General features: G+C 43.2%; 1 protein-coding gene across 1 annotated transcript; it reads right to left on the bottom strand.

Moving 5' to 3' along the window:
* Positions 1 to 1676: 1676 nt before the first annotated feature.
* GPT2 (glutamic--pyruvic transaminase 2) lies at positions 1677 to 25235 on the bottom strand (the record flags this gene model as incomplete). The annotated part of the gene is made up of 11 exons (XM_080351965.1): positions 1677 to 1767; positions 3683 to 3795; positions 4704 to 4859; positions 5828 to 6002; positions 6689 to 6825; positions 7394 to 7473; positions 8074 to 8317; positions 10239 to 10372; positions 14315 to 14423; positions 15867 to 15956; positions 24882 to 25235. The coding sequence occupies 11 exons, from the start codon at positions 25233 to 25235 to the stop codon at positions 1677 to 1679; spliced, it is 1683 nt and encodes a 560-aa protein (XP_080208091.1).
* Between the last annotated feature and the right edge of the window lie 290 nt (positions 25236 to 25525).

Genomic DNA, 25525 nt, shown 5'->3' with positions numbered 1-25525 from the left:
CCCTGTGAGCCCCCTCTGTGCCGCAGCCGTTTTCATTCCAGACCCGTGCGCACTGGCAGGTGGTGCAGAAGTGCTCGGTTCTTCTCCCAGCCTTCAGCAAAGGAGCTGTGACAAGGGCAGCAGCTGCGAATGCTGCGTCACAGATGGGTCGCTGCTGTTGCAAGGACAATTATTGGCAATGTCTTGTCTTCCACACGCCATAGATTGGTACGTGCTTTATATAAACCACACGGTGATCCTCTAGCCATTGGCTTTAGCAACCTAGATCAGCACAGGATGTTGAACCAGCTGCAGAGGCGGCCTAATGACATGCTGGTAGACATTAAAATGAGTTTACTGCTAAATAGTAACTTAATGACTACATTAAATGAGATATGCTTAATCAATAAACTTCGTAATGCTGAGCCTAAGGCTGACAAATGCTAATGCTTTGCTGGCTGAACGCTGGAACTCTGTTCCTTCAGCCCGTTATCAGTGCCAGCAGAAGGGTCCAGCTCTAGAGAAACAAGAAACGGAGCCGCCTCTTGTTGTGCAGGGACAACAGCACGGCTTAGTAAAGTACTACAGCTGTCCTCCTGCTGTACCCCTGCTTTAGCACGGGGTTAACAAGCACTCAGGATGGTTCAGCCAGCAGTATGACGGGAAGATTCACAAGTGAGCTGCACTATCGTTCTCTTTACGCTGGGCACAAGACGTTTTCTTTTAGAGACCTTCTCGTCCATCAGAACCCCCAGCACCTCCCCTGGTGACAACAGCTGTTGGTCCTTGCCCGCTCCAGCTGGCATGTAGCTCCAAACAAATGTTCTCCATAGACAAAGCGCTTCTGAAATAGTGCTGTATTTTAGGACTAGCAGCACTCGCATCTGCTTTGAAACAGGAACTTCTTATGTTGCATGTGTATAAAAGCTGTGAGTTAACAGGAGACTCGTGGCATTGTTACCAGAGGAAGCGTTCAGTGCTGGGATAACATGTTGAATAGCAAATATTCCTCATTGTATTTCAGCTTCATAAAAACAGGGTTCAGGCAGACACCATGTTTACTCCTGTGATAAAAACTATCTATTCCACTCATTATGCTGTGATGGCAGGAATCATTTTAACAGAAGTTCAAAGGTATCTGTACACATCTGTTGAAGATTTGTTTTCTTCGATAAGCACGCTGTACCCACATGCTTAATCAGATTTGGAGAACACTTCATACTTAAGAACAACAACAAAAAATTAAACCAAACAATACCTGTAATGTAGGGGTTTGAGGTTTTGTTTAGTAGAATTTTAGGATGCTCCCAGCTAAACAATTGCTCTTGGCATTTCTGTTTCGTGAAAAAAAACCCAACAAATCACACAACAGCAGCAATTTTAATGATCAGCTCCCTTCCCCAACCTAAGTTCACAATGTAACTTCCAATCAAGGCACAAAATCATTTACTGACTCTCTCTTCTCACCACTTTCTTTACATTCTCTCCTTCCCCTTAAAAAAAGAGTTGGTGTAACAATGTCTTTTATACCAGACATTAAATTTAACAGTCCATTAAGTTGTAGCAGTATCTGAGATTGGTTCTATCTATTTTGAATTTCGTTAAATTAGATGAGCAGCACATTCTCAGCACATCTTTGTTTCATTTCTGCATTTGCCTCAAAGGGGAGGGGATGAGGGGGAAAAGCCACAGTAGTTTCATGCATATTTTTCAAGAAAGTTTATGTGGAAGTCTTTCACTTTCTCCAGTAGGATCTTCAGCTTCTCTACTGGGGGAAGAACGGTCATTCTGAAAAATAATAGTTAGAAGAGGAAAAGAACAACTCACATTATCCTCAAAACAAACTAAACCATGATCTTTGCACAGATCTTGATTAATGTCAGGGCACAGCTAGGAATGTGTTAAGTTTAATATCTGTTCTGATGTAATTGTCTTATTTTCTGCACTTATGCTTTACTTGAACTAAACTATTATACTAGAGAAATTTGTTTCAATAGGCTAATATATAGGCATTCAAGAATTGTTATTTTCTGCTGAGTGATGAAGAAGGTTATCAATAAGAAATCATGGCAACTCAGTGTCCATATTTGGGGCAGTTACTCCAAATTCTATCCATTTTTTTGAGCTTCAGGGGCGGGGAGTTCTGAGTAAATGCACATTTATTTTTGAATTGAAAACTTAATTCAGAAGCATTAAAACAATGAAACATGCCACACCACAGTGTTAGTTCCTTTTTAACTCCTGCATAATCTGAAAATCACATGGAGCGTGTATGCGAAAACTCTGCAGGGCTTACAGAATGAACTGGTTTTGCCCAGACAGCCTCAGCTCTGTGCTGCAGAACCACTGTGGCTAAAGGTCCCTTTGCATATGTTGCTTCAGACCAAACAAGACTAAACTCCCTGATAAATTCCAGATCCCGGTGGCTCAGCTGCAGTAAAGTGCTGTTTAATGGAAGCAAAAGCAATGGAGTTTATGTTCACAACATGAGATTGGAAGATTTAGTCCAGCATCTTGTTTTAGTTAAGCGGAGAGTTATTTAGTGTGTTTGAAGAGAAGATTTATAGGGAAGATTCTGCATCTTTCATGCAGTTTCTCCATATGAAAACACTGTTTAATCCCCCCCCAGAAGAAAGCGGAGCAATATTTGTAATGCCTTAGCAAACTTTAAGATTAGAGTATAAGTTATTATTATTGTTTGTGTTTGTGGACAAGGCATTTCAAATGCCTGAATATAAAAATAGAATAAAACTATGTCAGCAAGAATCCCAGAGTGTCAGGGGTTGGAAGGGACCTGAAAAACTCATCCAGTGCAATCCCTCCATGGAGCAGGAACACCCAGATGAGGTTACACAGGAAGGTGTCCAGGCGGGTTGGAATGTCTGCACAGAAGGAGACTCCACAACCCCCCTGGGCAGCCTGGGCCAGGCTCTGCCACCCTCACCCCCAACAAGTTTCTTCTCATCTTTCAGTGGAACCTCCTGTGTTCCAGTTTGCACCCATCACCCCTTGTCCTGTCACTGGTTGTCACCCAGAAGAGCCTGGCTCCATCCTCCTGACACTGCCCCTTTCCATACTGATCCCCAGGAATGAGTCCCCCCTCAGTGTCCTCTTGTCCAGCTCCAGAGCCCCAGCTCCCTCAGCCTTTCCTCACACGGGAGATGCTCCACTCCCTTCAGCATCTTGGTGGCTGCGCTGGACTCTCTGCAGCAGTTCCCTGTCCTGCTGGAACTGAGGGGCCACAGCTGGACACAAGATTCCAGGTGTGGTCTCCCCAGGGCAGAGCAGAGGGGCAGGAGAACCTCTCTGACCTACTGACCACCCCCTTCTAACCCACCCCAGGTCCCATTGGCCTTCCTGGCCACAAGGGCCCAGTGCTGGCTCATGGTCACCCTGCTGTCCCCAGGACCCCCAGGTCCCTTTCCCCTACGCTGCTCTCCAACAGCTCGTTCCCAACTTCTACTGGAACCTGGGGTTGTTCCTACCCAGATACAAGACTCTACACCTGCCCTTGTTAAAGCACCTTAAAACCTGAATAGCTCATCTAGCAGACAAGGCCTTTGACCACAGAAAATGTCCAGCAGAAAGAGGGACAATGTAAACTGAAATAAAAATCCTCATATTTAATCAGAAGAGAAAGTACTGGGCTGCTACTTCTTTGCTTCTGACAGTTCATTTGACTTGAAACAAACAGAAATGGTACCTGAAATGGTAGGTTCCTTCTCTTTGGCCAAATCCACTTCCAGGTACGACACATATTCCAGTCTCTTCCAGAAGTTTCATGCAATAGAACATATCAGGTGCCATTTTGTGAGCCTAAGGGAAGGATGCTTCAGAATTATTGAAGTCGAAACATAACAAACATATAGAGTTTCATGACTGCTTTTCTTCCTAAAATATTATATTATTAGTTTCTTCTGCTTACTAAAGAAGATGAATTATTGCTAATGGGACAGTTCACACTGTGAGTTAAAGAACAATACTCCACGGAGGAACAAGGCTGGAGAACCTACACAAAACTTTCACCTCAAAAGAAAGGGTTTAGATATTGTTTTTCTCCTTGACTTGCTTGTAACTTTTTGTCAAAAGTCTCAAAATTGTACTTACAAAAATCTAAGCCACTGACATTTGACAAGATCAGATTAATTTGAGAGCTGTGTGTTCCAGTGCCCTTGGCAGCTACTATTTTTCCCCTGACTACAAAGTCCCCTGATTAATAACTATGGAAGTTCTTAAATCCGTGCAGGTTATATATGCCTAGTCAAACAGCTGAAAACCAGCCCTATTTTTGTCCTCAGCTATGCTGATAAAATTCCCTTTAAAAAAATGAACATTACACATTAGGTAGCAGAGCTCTAGTTAGGAACAAAACCACTTGCCATTTAGCAGTTCAGCTTACTGACCAATATCCAATCAGGCATTGTACAGAAGTCAACTTTGTGAGGAAATCTCCAGCTATTTGCCCACCCTATGACTTAATCTAGTAAAAACCAACATCCTGGCTCAACATTCTCACCCTGGACGTCACCACTGTGACGAAATGCTCTGTTTTGTTTTCCTCTCTTAAAATAAAGGTCATGTTATATTTAAGATCATACGTAGTCACTGAAGTACTGCTTTGTAACCACGTGAGCTTAATCTCTGGAATAAAAATGGATCATTGGAAGTGGCGGGCACAAGTGTGTGAAGTTTAAAATGGACTGGGGTAAGAATGAGTGACTGACCTTTGCTTCCTCAATGGCTTTGGAAGGAATAAAGATGCGTGGGAACGCGTACAAGGCTCCTTGGAGGGGATTGCAGTTAATCCCCGGCACCGTGTTAAACATGTCTTCTGTCAGCTTGGCTTTTTTGGCAAGGTTGTTGAGAACAGACTCCTTCTCCTGTTCAAAAGGAAGGTGTTCAGCGTGACATAGTTGAAGTGGCAACAAAAACGCCAGAGAAAATGAAGATGCTTCAAGGAGCCTTCCCTGAATTAAGTGCTTTTTGGTCTTTGCTGAGCAGAGGATGTTTGAACTCCAGCCCTGCAGCGGTGCAGAAAGGCATCGGCAGGATGGGGTGGATGGCGTCTCTGTCTGAATGTCCTTCCTTTGGAGCATCCGCTCTTGGCTGGATTACAGACCATGTTCCTCTGCTTGTTTGATCTGACTCAGTACTGTAATTTCTGAAGCCGGATTCAGTTTCATTTTTACATGTGAGAAACTATATACTTTAATACAGAGCACTATGTTATTCAGTATATAGAGGCACTGGATACCTGAGAACAAGGCTGATTTTATAATTGTACTTAAACTTACATTCCTATTCAGATTTTAGCAAAAGCAAATCTTTTAGTAATTATTTTGTCACGCTAAACACAGGAGAAAAGTTGAATTTATCAGCCTTCCGCTTCCTCCCAGCAAAGCAGGAATCTCAGCCATGGTGATAAGGTGTCTTACTGTTTCTCACAGGCCCATGTTATCTAACAGAGGTTCTACTCGTCAAGCACACAGGGTCAGTAAAACAATTTGTGTGATGTATGTGCTTTTTCTACACCACGGCTGCAAGTCGCTTGAGCATATTTACATTTAACCTTCTCGCCATTCTTGCGCAAGAAAGTTGATCTTATAATGCCACCTTAGCTTTTTTTGGCTTCTTAACAAAGGAACCATAAAAGGAATTAAAAATATTTTAAAGGTAGTCATGTTGGGTTTAAAATGCCCTGCATCGTTCTGTAAATTGGTGTTATTGCAGGATTGTCCAAGAAGAAAGGACAAAAGTTTGGTCTCTGTGCGTATTTTGAATTTTTGAGTTCACAGTACTTAGGACAGGATTAGGAAAAGCACAAAAGAACAGGGATGTTCTTGCTGACCTTTATGAACTGTGAATAAGATTCTTCTCCAGGTACTGGAGGATTCACCACAATATCCATTGCTGCTTGTCCTGAGACGGGAGGACAAATGCGAACGGAAAGCAGCTTAACAAGCTGTCCTTTAATTTCTGGGTGCAAGTTAATGACCTCCATGTAACCTCCTCTGTAGCCACATCTGTGATTAAAGTGAACAGAAAAGATTGGTTAACTGGAAAAGCCATGAAAATAACTGCCCAAGTGGAAGGACAATTAATGAGGATCTTACAGTATGTAAGATCCAGGTTGTTGAAAGAGCTGCTATACTGCTAATGTTTTAAGATGGAACTAAATGATTTGCCATTAAGCTCTAGTGCCCCATACAGAGAAACTCATGTATACACAGCTTCCCTGACAGGCAAGGTAACAGTTCACTTGGACTTTCTGCTCTTCAGAACAAGAGCACATGGCTACAGCAGCTTTCATTTATTCAGAAAATTCTTTTTCTTCCACCTCTTCCTCCCCAAAACAACCAAACCCAAACATTATTTGTAACTTTAAATGTCCCAGTGACTCTTGAGCTGTTCCCTTGGATGCTGGAGACTGTATTTTCCTTTATCACAGGTCTGGTTTAGGACTGTAGGATTTCATCTTTGTGGAACTGAAGCATTAGGTGTCTGAAATAAATACACTTATTATTTGGTACTTTGAAAACCACTAAGCTAATCCATTACTCTGTGCTTTAAATGCTTGCTTTCCTTTTCTTAATAGTTTTTAGTTAAAATTAATAGGAGACAGTGGATTACCTTCGGGTCGCTAACACGAAACGGCTGTCCAACCAGATTAATGAGGAAGATGAAATAAAAAAAACTAAAGCAGACTTACTCGCCCATGTATCCCTTAGAGGTGGAGTGAAAAGAGGCCAGCTCAACATTGTTATAGTACTCGGGTCCCATCTCATAGAGAATCTTTTTGAAGGAATGAAACTGGCATCCTTCAGAGTACACATTGTCCTGGTAAACCTGAACAGTCAGAAGACGTTAATGTGCTCTGTCCCCTGGCTGAGGATACGTGCTGCCCTTTGGCAGCCACATCCGAACCCAAGAAACAGCCGGAACACCCAGAACTTAAAGCTGGTAGAAGACACAAGGTTCTTTGTCAAGTAATAATTTCTGTAATTATACATTTTATCTCATGTTGCCATACTTAATAGTTTAGCCTTTGGAAGAACAGTGAGCTTCTTTGTATAATTTAACCTTTACTAGTATGTTTAAATTGATTTCCCTTCTGTTTCTTTCATTTGGAGTGGCCTGAGTATTACACAGGTTTTTAGGTCAGTTCCAGCAAAGTTCCTCCTTGTGTCTCCTGGCTTGTGTCCCCTACACTTCCTCTCTTGTTCAAATCCAGATCAAGCCACCTCTCATATTAATCCTCTGATATTAAGAATCTTGCATGTTTGTTCATGTCTTAATATGATAACAGAGAATTCATTCCCTGTACTTAAAAATATACCAATACCACACATGGAACAAAATTACACCACATATGCGTAATCTTAGCTGTGCTTTTGAGAACAGAATGTTCCATTACCTCATCAGCCAGAAGAAAAAGTTTCTCTTTCCAAGCAAAGTGTATCACATCTTCAATGCACTTTCTGCTTTGCACCTGCCCTATTGTTTGATTTTTAAAGCAAGAAGAAAGTTAGTGCAGCATATATACACAAATCTTTTAGCCCTGACCTAGTTAAGCTACTTTAACTTTTCAATAAGACATCCCTCTTTCTTAGAAAAGTGGTATTGAATTTTGGAATTCAATTCATTAAGTGGGAAATTAAGGTACATTTTTGGAGGAATTCTATTTCATGGTAACTTAGTCCATCTCAAGCAAAGGAAGTGTGAGATACAGTAATCAATAACTTATTAAGAATGCTCTGTGCAGAAGTGATCGTTTTAAATCCTCACATGCATGATGGTTAACTGGGAGCGAGTTGCTCACTAATCAACCTCAACTACTCAAAAAAAGGTCATTCCACATGTCTGCAAAAGTGAACCGAACCCACTCCCTCTCTTCCCAAATCCCTGGAGAGCCATGATATTGAAAATAAGTTTCTAAAGTATGACATGCTGTCCTATTAGAGCACTGATCTCTAGAATTCAGCTTCACACATCTGATGTGTTTTTAGGATTTGCCTGCAATGTCAAATGAATGAAAGATGACAAAAAAACCCAAAGGATCTTTAACCCCATCCATTTAACAAAACTGCTCTAGACCTGTGGGATTTCCAGGGTTGATGACGCAGAGCACTTTGGGATTGCAATACGCCTTCGCTTCATTCAAGGAACGGCGAAGTTCGTTCACATACAGAGCCCAGCAATTTTCTTCATCCAAATAGTAGTTCACCTGGATAGCATTCAGTTCAGATATGGCTGCTGAATATAAAGGATATTGTGGTATAGGGATCATCACTCCTGTTCGGGATTTCCCACCTCCTGAGACCAGGATCTTTAATATTGTCTGGGGAAAAAGTAGGAATTAGGAAAAAAAAAAACAGTCACACACCAGAATGAATAGTATCCTCTAGAATAATTAACAGTATACTCTAGAATAAGTCACTCATCTTCCTCTTTAAAAAAATCTAGAGTTAAGGTAGCAGATTTCTATCCTAGAAGCATACAGTCACTTTATCAAAGGGCATTCATTTGTTTCAAGTTAAGTCACCAGCTGAGTGAGGATGGTCCCGCTCAGCTGAACGGAATTCCTCGGCATGGCACGGCTTCTAAAGATCGGGTCTGATCAACTCCAAGATGTAGGAAAAACGTTCTGAGCACAAGGCAAGAAGGAAAGCTGGAAGCAGGATTATCAAGATCATGATTTTTCTACTGTGCTCAGTTGTAAGCAAAGAAGTCTCAGCTAGCTGTTGCTTGTTGCCTTCCACTCCTTTTATCTCACTAAACACAAGAGGCCAATAAATAAAACCAGCAACTACAAGGGGGCCAGTGAAGGTTCTCCTTTGGCACTGAGAGCCCTGGTTTAGATTAGGAGCAACTGTGGCCAGGCAGGAACAAAACTAGAGACTCACATTATGGTTTCATTTTAAAGTAACAGAAGACACCAAAAGTCTGCATGTCTTGGGATGGAAATCTAATGTATCATATGTAGTTTATGCCCAGAAGATACAGACAGAAAAGTAATGCTTGTGCTAAGGTCAGCCCAGAGGATTTACCTGTGTCCAGCGTCCATGGGTGTCTGTGTGTAGGCCGTTTACACGTGAATTATAGAAAAGAGTGCACTTGGTGAAATTGGGCCTTTATAATCAAGGGAGAGCTCTGAAGTACAGGTGCAATCAAAGCAGGCGTCCTTATCAATATGTGATTGATAGCATAAAACCAAAAATATCTCTACAGATATAACAGCAGTATCCTCCAAGTTCTCGTTCGTTCTAGAAGTCTGCATTTCATCACACACTAACTCAGCTGCTAAACTAATGATTTATAATCAACATAATTATGTACCCACCACTGGTTTAAAAATACCAAGCATCCAAAATGTATAATCAGGACCAAATGCAAATTTAAAAACTCTTTTAACACCCTCTGTCCCCCACATTATGAAATAACAGTCGTTTTATCCTTGGAAGTGCCAAATAATGAGACTCATTGTCCTGCTGCATTTTCAACACTGGAGAAATCACAGGGCACCAGAAACTCTGGAAAGCCAGTTCACTGGAGACATCTGGAGAACTGTTCATGCCAGAGCATTGTCATTCTGAACTCTGCCACTAGATGTCATAAAAAAAACCAAACCAAACGACAAAAAAAATCCCTCAGCTATAAGAGGCTGACTTAATAAAAGCAAAGAACTGCTGGTTGTTTTAATATCAGGAGATGTGTCTGCGTAAAGGCAAAAACCTTGTCTTAACTGAGGACCATCTTTGAACCTTGGCTGAAGCCAAAACCTGCAGTTTTTCCCAAACAAGCTACCGAAAGAGATGTTGGGGACCTTCCCTGGCACTGATGGACACCAGCAGAGAGTTTCCCGGGAAGAAGAGCTGCTGAGGGTTCCCACCTCCAAGGTCATTCCCTCTTCTCTGCCACTGAGTCATACCCTCTAATCTTCAGTGCTTATGTATCTTAACCATTATTTAGTCTGAGTGGTCTGAATCTCCTAAATTTATACTCAGGCACCTATATAGTTTATACTGCCTTTACAAAAGGTACAAGTTAATGTATATTAAGAAACTTTGTCTCTATGTGCTAGTTTCTCAGCTGGCATCTTACATCCCCATAATTGGGTGTAGGGGATATCCACTTCATGAGATCTCAGCATCGGTCAGATCAAACAGGAGTTTCTGAGACCAGATCTTCAACAGAGATCTGTTATTTCCAAAGGTCACTGATAAATTATAGGTTATACCAGGTTTAATTTTAATGCTTACAGTAATTCCATCACTTGCCCCTGTGGTAAGATAGATGTTATCTGGGTCTGCAGGAACCCCTCCATCTCTTCTTTCAATGTATGAAGCAACATCTTCACGGATGCAATTTATCCCTTGGCTGGCACTGTAAGAACCTGTAAAAATTAGAGAACAAGAACTGAGTACAGCAAGCCTCACGTTTTCCGTTTGCTGGCAAAACTCCCGAGCTAGTATTGTATGAATTCCTTTGTATAGATGAGGCCTTGGGATTCCCAGCATTGTTCTTTTTTTCAGGGAAGAGGCAAGGGAGTAGATTTGTTCATAGAACAAAACAGTTCGTTTGGAATTAGACAAATATAAGTATCACTAAAATAGAAAAACAATATACTGCATTGGTAAAAAGTAGGATTTAAAGGCTACTTTGCAAACTAGGACAGCAATCCTATTTTTACTATCTCCCAGCTGCTTGATTTATGTTGAAAACCTCTTCAGAATGTCAACCAACACCTATTTAAGTAATGGGAACAAGGAACAGAGGTAGCATGTGGAACAGGAAGGAAAATAACTTCTTCAAATCCAGGACAAAAATAAGATTTCTATTTGCAATATCAAAATAATATAATATAATATCATTTTCTCCCAGAGTCTGAAACCCCCAAAATACCAAAGTGCTTCTCCCTCCCCCACAGCATCTCCCACAACCACTTTTCAGTTACTTGTAGCAGAAACATCTGGGATCACCCCAGTCTATGAACCTTGTGTGCAGTTTACAGAACCCAATGAACAATCTTCAATAAAGATGCTAGATGCCCGTGTGTGTCCTTGTTGAGCACGTGCAACACATAAAGAGTAAAAATAAGCTTAAGCCGAGGTGAGGAATGGATTCAAGCTATGAAGCCTAAGACTGATGGACAATGAAGTGACAAGTGTACACCTAATTTAGAACAGTGTCATGAATCTGCAGAATCTTCTTTGCTTGTTGGGTGGAGTGGAATAATTGTGCCTGACTTAACTCTCATCACTTGGTTATATGCTCATAGTCTGCCTGCTAATAATTCTGCAAAAGTGTAATTTATAAAGACAAAGAACCTTTGCAAGTACTGCACAACTGCATGGCACAAAATGGTAATTCGGGGCACGAAGTCCTCTGATGTCCTAAACATTTACTTTTACAGCACTGAAAGTTATCCTGGGTCTGTACATGGGTCTTTGACCTCAGCTAGGAAGCTGCTGTTCAATTAGGAGAACAAACCTGAGCTGTCTTTCTGTCTTGCGCTTCATCGAGGGCTGAGTCCCATGGCTCAGTGGGGATATGCAGAAGACCTGAATTCAATCTTTAGGTCTTCTACACTTAGTTGTACTCAATTGATAGCTTTGACTAGAATCCATCTGTTTGCACTGTGGGATGCAAATAAACGCAGTGCAAACAGCTGCATGTGCATATATTAGATATTTTTATATATAGGAGAGAGGTAAATTTCTCAACTGCTTGGAAAGATCTGACAGTTATTCCATGTGCAAAGTAAGTGATGTCGAAGGAATCCCAGAGTATTTGAACACAAAAGAAGTTGACAACATATCTGAGCCTGAGTAGCAAGACTCAGTACCATGAGTAGGTTTTTGCCAAATGAACATTCATTGGAAGTGAGGTGGTTCTGTTTCATATCCAGAGTTCAAGATGTTCACAGAATCATTTCAGTTGGAAGAGACCCTCAGGATCATCAACCATAACTTTACCCAACTCGGCACTACCCCATGTCCCTGAGAACCTCGTCTAAATGCCTTTTAGACCCCTCTGGGGCTGGTGACTCCAGCACTGCCCTGGGCAGCCTGTTCCAATGCCCCACAGCCCTTTGGGGAAGAAATTGTTCCCAGATCCAACCTCAACCTCCCCTGGCGCAACTTGAGGCCGTTTCCTCTGCTCCTGGCGCTTGTTCCTGGGAGCGGAGCCCGACCCCCCTGGCTCCAAGCTCCTTTCAGGCAGTTCAGAGATCAGAAGGTCTCCCCTCAGCTCCTGTTCTCCCGCTGAACCCCCCAGGTCCCTCAGCCGCTCCCATCACACTTGTGCTCCAGCCCCTCACCAGCCTCATCTCCCTCCTCATATTACCTTTACAATGAATATATTGAAATAGGCCAGTATTGATGTGAGTACAATGCCTCAAACAGTTTGACAGTATGTAGTGAAGCCACTTCTGTGCTGGATTGATAATTTTTTGAAAATAAGGTTGTATTGGCACACCACCCAGCACTTCAAGCTATGTTAAATGATTGGGTTTTGAGCTTTGCTTTTTCCCAAGAAAGCAAATTTCTCCTTCTCAGGCACAATGAGCAGCCGTGAGCTGTCACAGCAGCAACAAGGCGCAGGAGCCGCTCCACAGCGGTGGTCACAGCCCTGCACGAGGTGGTACCTGCTCCTGGACATGGGGGAGAACCCACAAACCAGTACAGCACACCAGTGAGCTCTACAGCGGCTTCAGTTTTCAGGAATTTAGAGGGACAGTTGTTCTTGGTACATATCAGGAAAAAAATCATTTAGACTCCAATTACTTACAGAACTTCAGTTTACCCACTGAAATTAAAAGTGTGCATTCAGAATGATCGTCTTATTTGAATATTGCAACTGTTTCAGGTCTACTTCCTCAGCGTCTACTGAGCTAACGCAAATTACTTGAAATATTCCATCTTCTGCTGAAAAGGGGATTTTGTACAGAGTCAACACATTTCTGAAATATCGTGTGACGCTGAATTCCTCTCATTTCACTCCCTGTGGGGCCAAGACCCAGTTTTCTGAGAACTCTCACCGTGTCCCTGGATGTGCAAATCACTGCAAAGATGGAGGCAAAATCCAAATGTATCCCCAGTAAGTCTTACATGATAACTAGTATTATGTGGATTAATTGTTCCAAAGTAAGCCAGGAAAGGAATTCATGGAGCTAGAGGAAATTCTTGGTTTTGATAAATGTATTTTTCATGTTCTACACATAGAAACAAAACCAAGGCAAAAGAAGTGAGGCTAAAATGCATCCTGCATTAGGCTGTGTTGTTAAGAATAGCCCAAGGCTGAAATGCTGCTAATGTAACTGCTGTTTAGGTTTTATTTTATTAAGTTTCACAGCACCTGCTCTCAAAGTATGGCAGTGCAAACTGGCACTGCAATCACAGACACTAAGGAACGTGCTGATAACTCTAATACGTCCTCTGAAATGTCACTGTTAGCCTACCTGAAAGAAGGTAATTGAGTGTGCCAGATTCTTTGCTGTACCCATCAGCTGTAATAGTATCTGTAGAGTAGAAATTCTAGTGGCATTTCCCAGGTACAAGTAGGCAGCACAGCTGCTAGATGAGAAAGAATTTGGCTCTTCCATTTCCTCTCTACTGAATATGCAAAGTTTGTACTTATTTAGGTGTATATTATACGTATACACTTGTAGGAGCAGTGGTTGAAGAACAGAGTGCTCTGGTTCTTTCAAGGGTTATTTTACCTTGGAAAAATAGGGCTCTGACATCTTCAGTTCAAATTATCTTGGCAGAGTAAAAAGCTGCCACCTTTCCTCTGTGTCACTTTCCCTCTGCAGAACATTATCAACCTGATACCTCCGTTTGTATCCTGACAAACATCCTTGGACCGATGGTTCACAATTAAGATACACGGCAGTGAACTCAATCAGCTGAGACGGACATACAGTGTTTGATAGCATCGGTACAGGGACATCATTACAAGCACAGTATCACCCAGAGATGATAAAAAGGTGAACAGATGCACCTGGACTCAGCAGGAGCCAGAGCTCCAGTGTTCACAGAGCCATTCAAACAGTAACGCAGCCCCACTAGTACTCTCTGCTGCTTCCTTTGCTCATAAAAAACAGCCCAGTATTGTGTTCAGGGTTGTGCCTGGATGTTGTGCTGAGGGCTCTGTAACTGTATAACCCTCTTCTGTGACATGTCTCAGCAAAACTGCTCATGAGCAGCCCGCGCCGTGAGCTCCCCCAGTGCCTGGATCTCGGCCATCTCCCGTTCGACTTGTCATCACACAAAACACAGTTTAGAAATACCGAAACCACCTTTCTGGATTCTGATTTCAGCCACTCCAGGCTTACCCAGGCTGTTTCCTCCGCACCCCTGCAAGATCCGTCTGGCTCGCTTTTTGGCATCTTCTGGAAAACTTGGGCTGTCCAACAGGTTTGGGTATGTGCACAGGGCCACTACCTAGGGTGCCAAGAAAATGTGAATTGGCCACTTCTCCGTGGTTATTTGAAGTCGGTAATATTACTGTTAACTTTCCCTGGAAATGGAGATCACAAATAGTAGCTAATTTAAAAGAAAGGTTAGTGCAGCTGTTTTTTAAGGGTAGTACTTACAAAAGTGAAGAAATCTTATCAGCTTCCAAGTTCTGCTCATAAAAACCGTTATAGAATTACTATTTGTATTACAGACAGTGAAGACTGGAGTCCAAGTGAGTGATGCATAGTGCAAACACAGTAAAACACAGTTCATTATTCATACATTATGTCTAAACAGCTCTATTCTCCACTCTTTGTGTATTAATAGTCCACTTCATTGACAAGAAATCAAGAGCAAATCTGAGCAATATGATGAAATTTTGAACTCCTAGTTGCATGCTCTAATAATCCTTCCCAAAAATAACTTATTACTAATTTGAATTCATGGGAAATATTTAATAGAAAAAGAAGTGGTGATACAGAACACAGTAAAAGTAGAAACATGACCTAGCAGAACTAAGTTTATGCAGGAATGCAAGATGCAAAGAATCTAGGCCTTTCTTGAGCTTGGCTTAATTTATTCCAGTGTCTCTCTCATTTTTGGGCTCACTTGGTGTAACATGGATGGGCTGTTGCCATCCTGTGGGACAACAACTAAAGAATAAATCCACGCGTGCACACAGTCATGGGGAGAAACGATTTCCCATTTACCTAGCATTTTCTTTAATAACATTGGATCTGAACAGTTTGCAAGGAGCTCTGGTCTCCTTGTTTGCTGACAGATTGCTGTATAGGTCAATGTTATCTCATCACCCGGACTCCCAGTTTGACGTGGCTTCAGTTTGTCCTGGAACTCTCTGAACTGACATTCTTATAGACTGTGGATTTTACATATCCGTGTAAGAGATGTTGAGGAAATAGCATCATAGCAATTTTAAACCTTGCTTGTGTTTTAGGAATAAAATGCTAATGTGGATTCTGTTGTAGTCTTTCCTAAAAGTTATCCTACCAATTAGACGTGCAAAATCAGCACCAATACAACTGGTTGCACCCAACCGAGTGGAGATCCTAAAGCATATCATCAGCTGAAGAAAGGCATCTGCTTTTTCCTTTGAACACAACCACTTTCTTTTTTAAAGGGCGTTATTGAAAATGAATGTGCTGACTGATAACATAGAAGTGTCAGGATAAAGTATGGATAGGGAACGATCTGAAAAATAAGGAAAGCTACTGTGTTGAAAGAGGACACTCAGCAAGCACGGTATGGGACTTCATCTCAGAAATCAAAATTGGTAATTATTTATGAAAGAACTATTTAAGTCTAGGTGCATCCAGGGGATCATTTATACTAATACTCACATCAGACAAATTTTAAGGCATTCTCGGTAATCTAATAAAAAATCAAGAATAATATTCTGTAAATTCTTACCTGACGGAGGAAGGTGATTGGTCTCTGCCCCATTGCATGTGCATCTCCAATGTTGGCTTTAATTACTTCAGTAAAAGGTTTTTTGATACCCTAAAAAGAGATAATTCACAGTGTGTTACTAGGGCTGAAACATGATAAAGCATTCCTCTTTTTTGGTATCCGTCATACGGCTGTAACTAAGCAGTGCCTCAGAACAGATAAAGTGTTTAATGTAAAGCTTAATGCAATTCTTGTACAATACTGCCATAAATCTTAAATGCTTTACAGAAGTAGTGCCGACTGTAGACACACCTTTACATGATGAGCGGGCTTTTTTTTCCTGCTAGCTACAATAAGAGATTGACCTGCTGGGAATGTACATATCGAAGCAGAAAAGATGTAGAAGAGGCATTTTGAACTGTCAGAGCAACTTGTTTGACACACCTAAGGGAGGGATGGATCAGTCACGAAGCTAAAAAGATTTGAGGGCATTTGAGAAATCCACCAACAAAAGGAACCTCAAGACCGTTAGTACTTTTTAGAGTAAAAATTCTGCCTGCTTATTAATTTTCTATTTAGATTAAATACTCATTGTGTGATGACCCCACTTTTCCATATAGAGATGTTTTGCAAAGTATATCATAGTGAGGCCCTATATGGTAAACAGCAGAAGTGCTAAATAATCATCATGAATATTAAAAAGCTTCCTAATCTCTGCAATCTAAACAAATAGCCATTTTTCCTGTGAGGAGCTGAACACATCAGGAGAGCAGAGGGAAAACGGCTGCTGAATGTTGATTAGCAATCACAGCTCTTTAAAAATCAACATAAAATAAGGGAAAAGAGGCGAGGAACTGACTGGTAGAAAACAATCACCACCACCCACCATTGATTTAAATAAAAAATATTAACTGAAAGGAAAGGCCAGCATTACAAGAAGAATAAATGACATAGGCAAGAACAAATTTATAGCTTTTCTAATGTATTTTTAAGTATCAGAGATGGTAGGGAAGCCTTCTAACAGTGACAGAATTTTCATGTGCACTAATGCACTACAAAATTAGAGCAATCAATTTTCTGTACCCGATCACATATACCAGCCTGCCCTGGCTGCGGCCTGAGCCCACAAGGCCTCTTCAGGGCCCAGGTATTTATTGCATGTTCTTGGCTTTGGATATAGAACATGTGGCTGACAAGTCTTAACTCATTTTTGCTTTTCTACCGTGGGTTATGTGTTGGGCTTCGACAACAGAACTCGGATGTGCAAAGATAACAATGACTGAAACACTAGTGGTCCCCAGGGATACAAACTGCCAGGTATGCGAGATCTGGAGGTTTGCAGCCGTGTGCCAGGGCTGAGAGATGATGTGAGAACCGGATTCAAATCCCCACTACACCTCAGTCCACTATAGAACTGGTAGCACTTGCGTTTTAATTTTGAAATTAAACAGGTAGTTAGAAATGGCATTAAAGCAAGACAGTTGGACTTACGCGATCCTGACTCAAAAGGGTCAAAATTTATATGGCCTTAAATTTAGCAGGAATTGACAAAAACATTCACTTAACATAATTGAAAGTGACACACTGACTCTGTCAAGTCATTTGCTTTTATGTTTGCTGATCTAAGTGAGTGCCTAAATAAGAGTTGTATTTCAACCTTAAATAAAGAATTAGCAGTAGGGATGCCAGATAAAGCTTACAGTTATCTGAGGCTGAAGTTTGGCAATTTATGAGAAATGCAAACAGCTAGAAATTGGTTCTCTTCAAACTCTGGGGTCCACTGATAGCACAACATCGTTTCCTTCTAACTAACAAATTAGCAAAGAAAAGAAAGATGCATGTAGAAGGATAACAAATTCAGTGTGTTCAGTTTGTTTAAGAAAAATTCCCTCAGACTTTAGTTGCATTTGGTCCTTCTTACAGCAAACTGTCTCACTAGATTCCCATAGTAATACAAATTTGTTAATGAATAAGGGATGCCTTAAGGTGGGCAGTCTGAAAAATGTAGCAGCTCTCAGCAGATGAAACAGAAATACCCTGTTTTACCAGATTAAAAACAGAACAAGCAAAACCTCTAATAACATAAATATGTTAGACAAATTAGATGGTTTTTGCACACAAACACTATGGTGATCTGCAATAAAAAACAGTTGCTTCTTTGGTTCGTGAAATGCTGAGAGGTACCCTCCATTTCATAACGCACCTTTGGAGCTTTTATAGTGGTACAGCCTTTACAACAAAGGTCTTTTCGGTGTCTGTGTCAGGTTTATTGTAAATAACGTTGTAGCTTTTTAGCACTGATACCCTCCCGATCTCTGCTTGTGCCCAACTCAGTGTTTGTGCCACCGCTGCCTCTGGGCACTGACTGCGGGCACAAAGCCATCACCTGCTCCACAAACCCCACACAACCTTTGCTGCTATGATGGCTGATCTGGAGAAAACAGTAAAACATAGGTAAGGGTTATGTCACTGTGAAACCCTGGTAGAGACAGAACAACCAGTTTTGCTGTGTTGAACACACTGTTCCCACACACCCACTCAAAGGCCCATGGTCCTCTTGATTAAGTTGTATTTCTTGGTCTCAGCTACAAGAGCTGTTGCCATTTTAACTTTCAGAAGAGTGATGCTTTTAAATAGCTGGGGCCTGACAACGCGTTAACATCAGCAATTGTTTAGAACTGTTTGCATCAGATTCACTATATCCCCTCCTAGTGAAATCTAAAAGAGAAAAATTGTTATGACTACTTAGTGTTTTTCTCATCTTTTTCCATTACATGATTTCCAGTCTTTCTATGGAAAGAAGGAATATCAGAAATAGTTCAGATTTAGTTTTGATTCCTCCAGAACAAGAAGTCCCATCTTACCGTTTCAGGAAGATCGAACGGGGAACAGTAACAGGCAAGAACAAGTGTCCAATGCTAACGAGTCAAAGTTTCAAAGCAGGAATATCAGGAGCTGGCACCAAGGGGAATGCAGACAGTGCCGGTGGCCCTGCAAATGAGTTCAAGGTGGAATTCTGCTGAAACCCCTACGACAGTGGCATTAGTCATGGTGACTTGTGTTGAGGTTTCTCCTGTCGTGGTGGCACTAGTGTATGTGAGCATCCAAGGGAAGATGAACACCAAATACCTTCTGGAAGGTGTATGAAAAGATCTACATGAGAGGAGGCAGTGTGGGTGTGATGCTGACAACCTCAATGTCAGGTTGTGGAGCAGCAGGAAAAGTGCTGCAACAGGACACAGCTTGTGAGAGCAAGATTTGTTTCACTGCGGAGGGTGAAGCAGTCCGACCATGGCAGCAACACGCCTGCGCTGAGACACCAGGGAATGTACCCAAGGAGAAGAAACCAGGCCATTGGAATTGTTTTGCTTTCTTCTAGTGATAGAGAGCTGCCCTCCCGTCCCCCCTGCCACTTCTCTGTCTCTCTCACGTTCTGTCTCTCATATTGTGTCTGGTATTCGTCTCTCGTGCTGTCCCCGGCCAGGCCGGCTCTCCCAGTGTGCTCCAGGCCGTCTGACGGGATCGCAGCTGCCTGAGCCACAGCAGAGATTTGGGAGAGGGGAGCTTGCAGAACAGGAGCTCTAACAACAACCTGGGGAGCAGCAAGTACCAGACTGATACTCGTGTCTGCTGAAGAAAGTATGAACCACATCAAGGAGAAAACCCCATCCCCAGCCCTACAAAACAACCACTGCTACAGCCTTTGGTGGCACCTCACGCTGTCCTAACAACAGGACTGATCTCCATCTTGGGAACAAAGCCAAGATCTTGCCAGTCTTTTGAAATTGTCAGCAGAGGGATTCACTGTAGTAGCCTTTCTAAAGCTGAAGAAGCCATCTCGCACTTTCAAATTCAGATGTAAAGCAGAAAATATAAAAATGTGTTGGTTTTTTTGAGTTGCTGTCTTCTTGATAATGAAAGGATTTTAATGGAATAAAGGAGTCTCCCCAGATTCGGAATAAGCTCTTCGGAAATTAGTTCCTTCAGCAGTTACTTCTGTGTCTCTCCTCAGAGGAAATAGAGACTTTTAAAAGACCAGATTAAAAGCTTCTGAAACCTGAAGCAGGTCAGACAGGATTATTCTAACAGCTGTATCGGTGTTCGAAGTATCACACAAAGTTGGGAGAAGGGATTTTCATATGTGAACCAGAATTAATTGGTGCAAAGTCAATAAGAATCTTGATGTGGATAGAATAACCAGGTTTGGAGAAGCCTCCTCTTCCCCAAGACATCACCGTGGCCTTGGGAAATGCAGCCGGCAAGGAGGACAGTATGGAACGATGAGCTGTCTCTTAAGGAAAGGGTCACCATGCAAGAAGTGTCAGGAGAATTATTTGATCAAATAAACTATATGATAAACTGTCCCAAAGAACCAACAGGAAGGCAGGTGCCAGCAGGTGCTTTGCCTCTCTGGAGTTTTGGTATGCCTGCTGGAGGTTCCTTTTCCAACGGTGCTAAGGATGCTGGAAAACTGCAACATAACACCATGCCCAGACCGACTAAAGAAGGGTCCAACCTGACCTAAAGCTGCCTGTGCTAATGTCTTCAGCGAATTTCCAAGGAAAACCCTCAGTCTGAAGAGAGGCTTGTGTGATTTGGATTTGGCAATGAACAGGAAAGAATTGAAAAGGGTTCCCTTGAGGAGGCCATGAAAATGTGAGGTGCCCTGAAGAGCAACATGGTATTTCAGCTCCTTCTGAATTTCAGAATATGTCTGCTCTTGGCTGCTCCTCTTCGCTTTGCTTTCATTGCCATTGCTTTGTGATCCTCATGGGGCAACAACTTCCCACTGTGAAACATTGTGCTCTTTCCACGGCACAAGTCAAGCCTGGTTTTGCTGTGACTTGCACAAACAAGCTGTATAATCAGAGAGCTGGCAAAACCAAACATTTTGGCACAGCTGAGATCTACACTGCGGTAGCCAAGTTGCTCACTTCTCTTTTTTAATTCTCTCAAAGGGCCAAGCAAGCACTTACTCAGAGGCTCTGAGCTGACAGGACCCAAAAGCCTGAATGAGCATTCCAACCTTTTTATTACAAGAGCTCACAGCAGAAAAATAAACCCGACCTGCTTAGCACAGAGCAAGGCTTTGAGTCTGTGTTATGCCTGTGTAATTCAAGCTGACATGAAGTGTTGCTGGAAGGAAGGAAGGAAGGAGGAGGCAAATTCTGGATTTTGACTTGAAATGGCAATGGTGACTTGCATGCCCCCTCATACCAGATGAGAAAATCAGTGGGGCTGGCCATTAATTGGCAGATCTGATCCAGAGATTACAGAACAGGACCTGTCCTCAAGTTACTTTTGTCTTATGTTCAAAGTGCAGTTGCATTCAGAAATTTTGCCTATGTGAAGAAAGGAACGACATATATGAAGAAAGCCCTGGATTTTAATGTGACTGTAAATTCCAGAATTAAAATACTGTTCCTCAGAAGGAGATCAGACATTAGGACCCTCTTAACTTGAAGATCTGTTGGAAGAGGGCTATTTTTGAATAGATTTTGCTACTATATTCAACAAGAAAAGATCAACTAGACCTTGTGGACTGTGTGCTTCTGAACATATGATTCTGGTCATCATACTCTTAAAACTGGTTTTCTTTCATCTTTACCTGCGGTAGTTTTGCCCTGTTAAAAAACATAGGTTTTACTACAGATTCGCTTCCATATGCCAGATATACAGGGAACAGAGGACCAACAGTTCTCTCTTAATGAGGTCAAATGCTCCTGCCTGTAAGATACTTTCTTAGTGTGCACACAGTCACATATTCAAATCAGAAAACTATAGGATGGTCACTCAAGCTTAACATCTTTCATTACCGAGCGTACCAGTCAATCTTGTATCTTCCTTGGCATGTCAAATTCTATTTCTGCATGTCATCGTCTAAACTGTGCTTTATCTTCCCACAACGCCCAGGGACAGTTAGCTCACATTTACAATTAAGTCTCGATTCTAAGTCAGAATTTTCCCTATTTGATTTAAAACTAGCATGAATGTGAAGAAACAAATCATGGGTGTGCACTGTCAATGTAAAGACAAAGCGAGCTCCTTATTACTCATTAAGCGAAGAGAAGGGCTCTGTACAGAGATCACATTATTCTTGCATTGAATTCATGTTGAGGCTAAAATTTCTAGTCTGAAATGTAGCTAAAGCCAATATAGTGGCCACCTGTTAGCAAGTCTAAAAAAGGGGGGATAGAAGAAATAGCTTATTTGTTTAAGTTCTATTGAGAGTATAATAATTTATTAAAATATGCCCGTGCTCTAGCTTGCTTTAAAAACTTTCCAGAAATACCAAGGAAAATGGCTGAAGTCAGTTCTTTCTCCCCATCTCACCTTAGTAAGCCAGAATCAGCTCATTATTACCATTAGCAAAGGGGAAATCAGGTTCTCACTTTTGAAGCATGGCGCAGTGCAATTTCAAAGTTATAAAAATAAACCAACCTCAGGTAAGTGATTCAAGTCAGTGACTTTGCATTAAGATTTCCAGCTGGAAAGACTTAATGTAGATCAAAACCTTTATTTTCCACCTAGATGAGTACAGGTCACAGGCCAACAAAACTCTGGAAGTCCAAGCACAGCCGGCACCATCTGTACTCCCGAGCCGTCAATCTTATTCTGCTTTACCAGAGGGTTCTGACTTGGCCCTTATGCTGGCTCAATCCAGAGCACATTAGCTGAAATGAATGCCTCATTTTGTTTACTTTTTTAAAGAACTATCCTTTCAGTTGCCTTGCTGGAGACTGCTCGAGTATCATTTCAGTCCTTATTCCTCTGCACTGTGGAGTTACAGCTCCTGTTGTAATCATTTGCAGTTAACACACAAAAGAAGCAAGTGCCAGGCAGAATAACAGAGGAGCTGCTGTTCACAATTGAGAGAGCAGGACAAAACTCAGAGAAGACAAAAGCTCACACTGCGCAACAGCCTCACACGGCTGGTTTACAGTCTGCGTAACAGGGTGTAGGTTCCACTGCCATTGACCTGTGCTCACACAAACTCCATTTCGGACTGAAAATGAGACGTGTAGATAATCTGCAACATTTCAGTTGTAAGGAGCCCAGGTACTACTCAAGGCTGTATACTTTGCCAGCCAGTTTGATTAAACAACAGAAGGAGTAACAGTATTTTTATCAGAAAGGCAAAGAGGAATGAATAACTTGAGCACTGGGGAAGAAAATAAAGCCTTTCAGCTGCGTCCTGAAGTTGATTAGAGTCCTCTTGTCTCAACTTTTGCAGTAATGCTGTCCTTCCCTGCCAACAGGGAGGGTTGTGTTTGCTTTAGTCATCTCAGAGCACAGTCACATGTTGATGAACGCTGGTAGCCACTGATCATATTCCATGAGATTGGTTCAAGAAAAAAAAAAACCTTCTAAGTGGAAAATGCCACGCCAGCGGGCACAAAACTGCCATAACAATCTTCTAACAAAGCAATTGGCAAGGACTTCCTCTGACATTTTGTAAAATGTGCACAGAAGATCATTCTCTGTGGCAGTGACTCAGCTGGTAAGTGCAGTGAGCAGGGGAGTGGGGAGGAGCTGCTGAGGATCCCCCTATGTTTGTTTTGTCAAGTAAAGCCTCCTGCCCTGGGATGGTAACTTGAACACAGTGAGCACACGGGAAGATGTTATACTCTGGAAAATGCACTCACCACAGAAACCAGTCGCATAAAGTCAATGACACCTTTATAAACAAGTTTTAAGGCAAAAAACAAAACAAATGTTCTGAAATTAAATCTCCATCAGCATTCTGAGGTTTTTTTAAGTAGAATTCTAAAAAAAAAAGCTGTTTTTCATAATTGCTGACTTAAGCAATTCATATATATAATATACAGTGAGTTGAAAACATGCTTCACCTTCTAAAATGAGGGAAAGCAAGTAATACAAAGACCAAAGAATTAAAATAGTCTCTTCTCCTTTGCATTGCTATGGCAGATTTATTCAAAGTACTTCACATCTACCGATCAAATTGGCCTTGCACTACCTGTAGTGACATATTAGCAAGACTTTTAAAAGCAGTGAAGGCAGGGAAGAACATCTGAAATCACAGAAAAGTAACTATGCCAGATGCTTTACACAATCAAACATAAGTGTTCATGCTGTGATGTGAACAGGACGAGCAAAAAGCCACGCCTGAACTGCTACAGGATTTTTTTTTTTCAACTCTAAGTCTTAAGAAAAAGAGAAAAATATCAAGAACAAAATGTAAGCACTGACTGATTTGGATGCTTTATTTAGTACAATTTAGGCCAGACCCTCAGGAGTATCTTGTATCACGCCTCATTGCCCAACCCTCCTAAAAGCCGTAAGCACCTAAGCTTCGGGCAGTGTTAGGAAGCGTTCGGGCTCTGAAGGCTTCTCGGCTTTGAGAACCTCAACTTGTGCGATGAAGAGCAGAGCGCGGTCTGTGCGGGCTGCTCGGAGCGCCGGGAGCACCGGCCGGGCCGGGGCCGGTTGGAAGGCGGGACCTCCACCATCCCCATGGCCGTTCGAAACGCGCGATCAGCGCGGTCAGTCACCCTCGTGTGGAACACAAAGGCCAGGGGATTGCAGCACAGGGTCAAAGTGGCTGAGGAAGTGTAAACACCGCTTCATAGGGGTGTGCTAGGTCTGCCTCATGCAGTGACAGGCGATAACCACCAGCCGGGGGTCGGGATTCTCCGCTTTGTGCCTCTCACCGCTCCCGCGGGAAGGGTCTCCGGGGCCAGGCACAGCGCGTCCGGCCGCGGCCCCGGGAGCGGCGGGTCGGGACGAAAGCCGATCGTGGGCTGCGCGTTGTGCCCGCGGTACCGGGCACCGGCACCCGCCGCCCGCTCCGCCGGGACTCCGCGGGGTCGCGGCTCAGCCCCGCGGGGCTCCGCGGCCCCACCGCCTGCCACGTCGGCCCCACCGCGGGCAGCGGCCCGGCCGAGCCCCCCGGCGCCCCAATCAGCGGCGGCGGCGGCAGAGGAGTGCCCGGGGGCTGGGCCAGGCACCGCGCCAGCGCCGGGGAGCGGAGCCCGCCCGGCTCAGCCCTGCCCAGCCCGGCCGCGCCCGCCTCACCTTCCGCAGCTCCTTCTCGATCTCGCCGGCTTTAAGCACGATGGGGCCCCGCACTGCATATTCCACCGCCTTCACTTGGGGGTTCATGGACTCCAGCGTCAGGATCTTCTCCCTGCTCGCCTTCTCGGTGATCTTCACCGCGGAAGCCTTGGCAGCGCTGCTCCAGCGCACCGCGTCCCCCCGCGCCGACCGCGGGAGCCGGGCGCACGGGAGCCGGGCACTCGGCGGCCGCGCCGCCGCCAGCCCCGCCGCGCCGCGCAGAGCCCCGTCCTGCGGCCCGCTCCGGCAGCCCCCTGGCCCTCTGCAGCTCAGGCTTGCCGCAGTTTGCCTGGCAACCAAGATAAATCGATGCATGGTCCTTCAGGCGGTTCCCAAAGCACGATTAAGGACGCTGGTGCTGAGGATCGGGGTGTGTGGTAATGGGAGCCGTGAGCTAGCGAGCCGCACACGAGATGCAGTCAGGGAAACGCCGAAGGGCTGGCACAGTTACACGTACACGCTCGATCCTCCCATGTCCAGATCCTGCAAACTTAATTGCAGTGGATCCAACTGATCTTGCAGCGTTGCGATGCCAGCAGAGGAGCAATAGAGCCCATCATTGCATCAGAACGGCGCTACACTCCCCTCTCCCCAAGAGAAGTGCC

Source organism: Nesoenas mayeri, assembly GCF_963082525.1.
Source record: "Nesoenas mayeri genome assembly, chromosome: 12".
In the NCBI taxonomy this organism is placed as follows: Eukaryota; Metazoa; Chordata; class Aves; order Columbiformes; family Columbidae; genus Nesoenas; species Nesoenas mayeri.
Note: the sequence above shows the minus strand (reverse complement) of the source record. Positions and strands in the feature narration are given on the sequence as shown.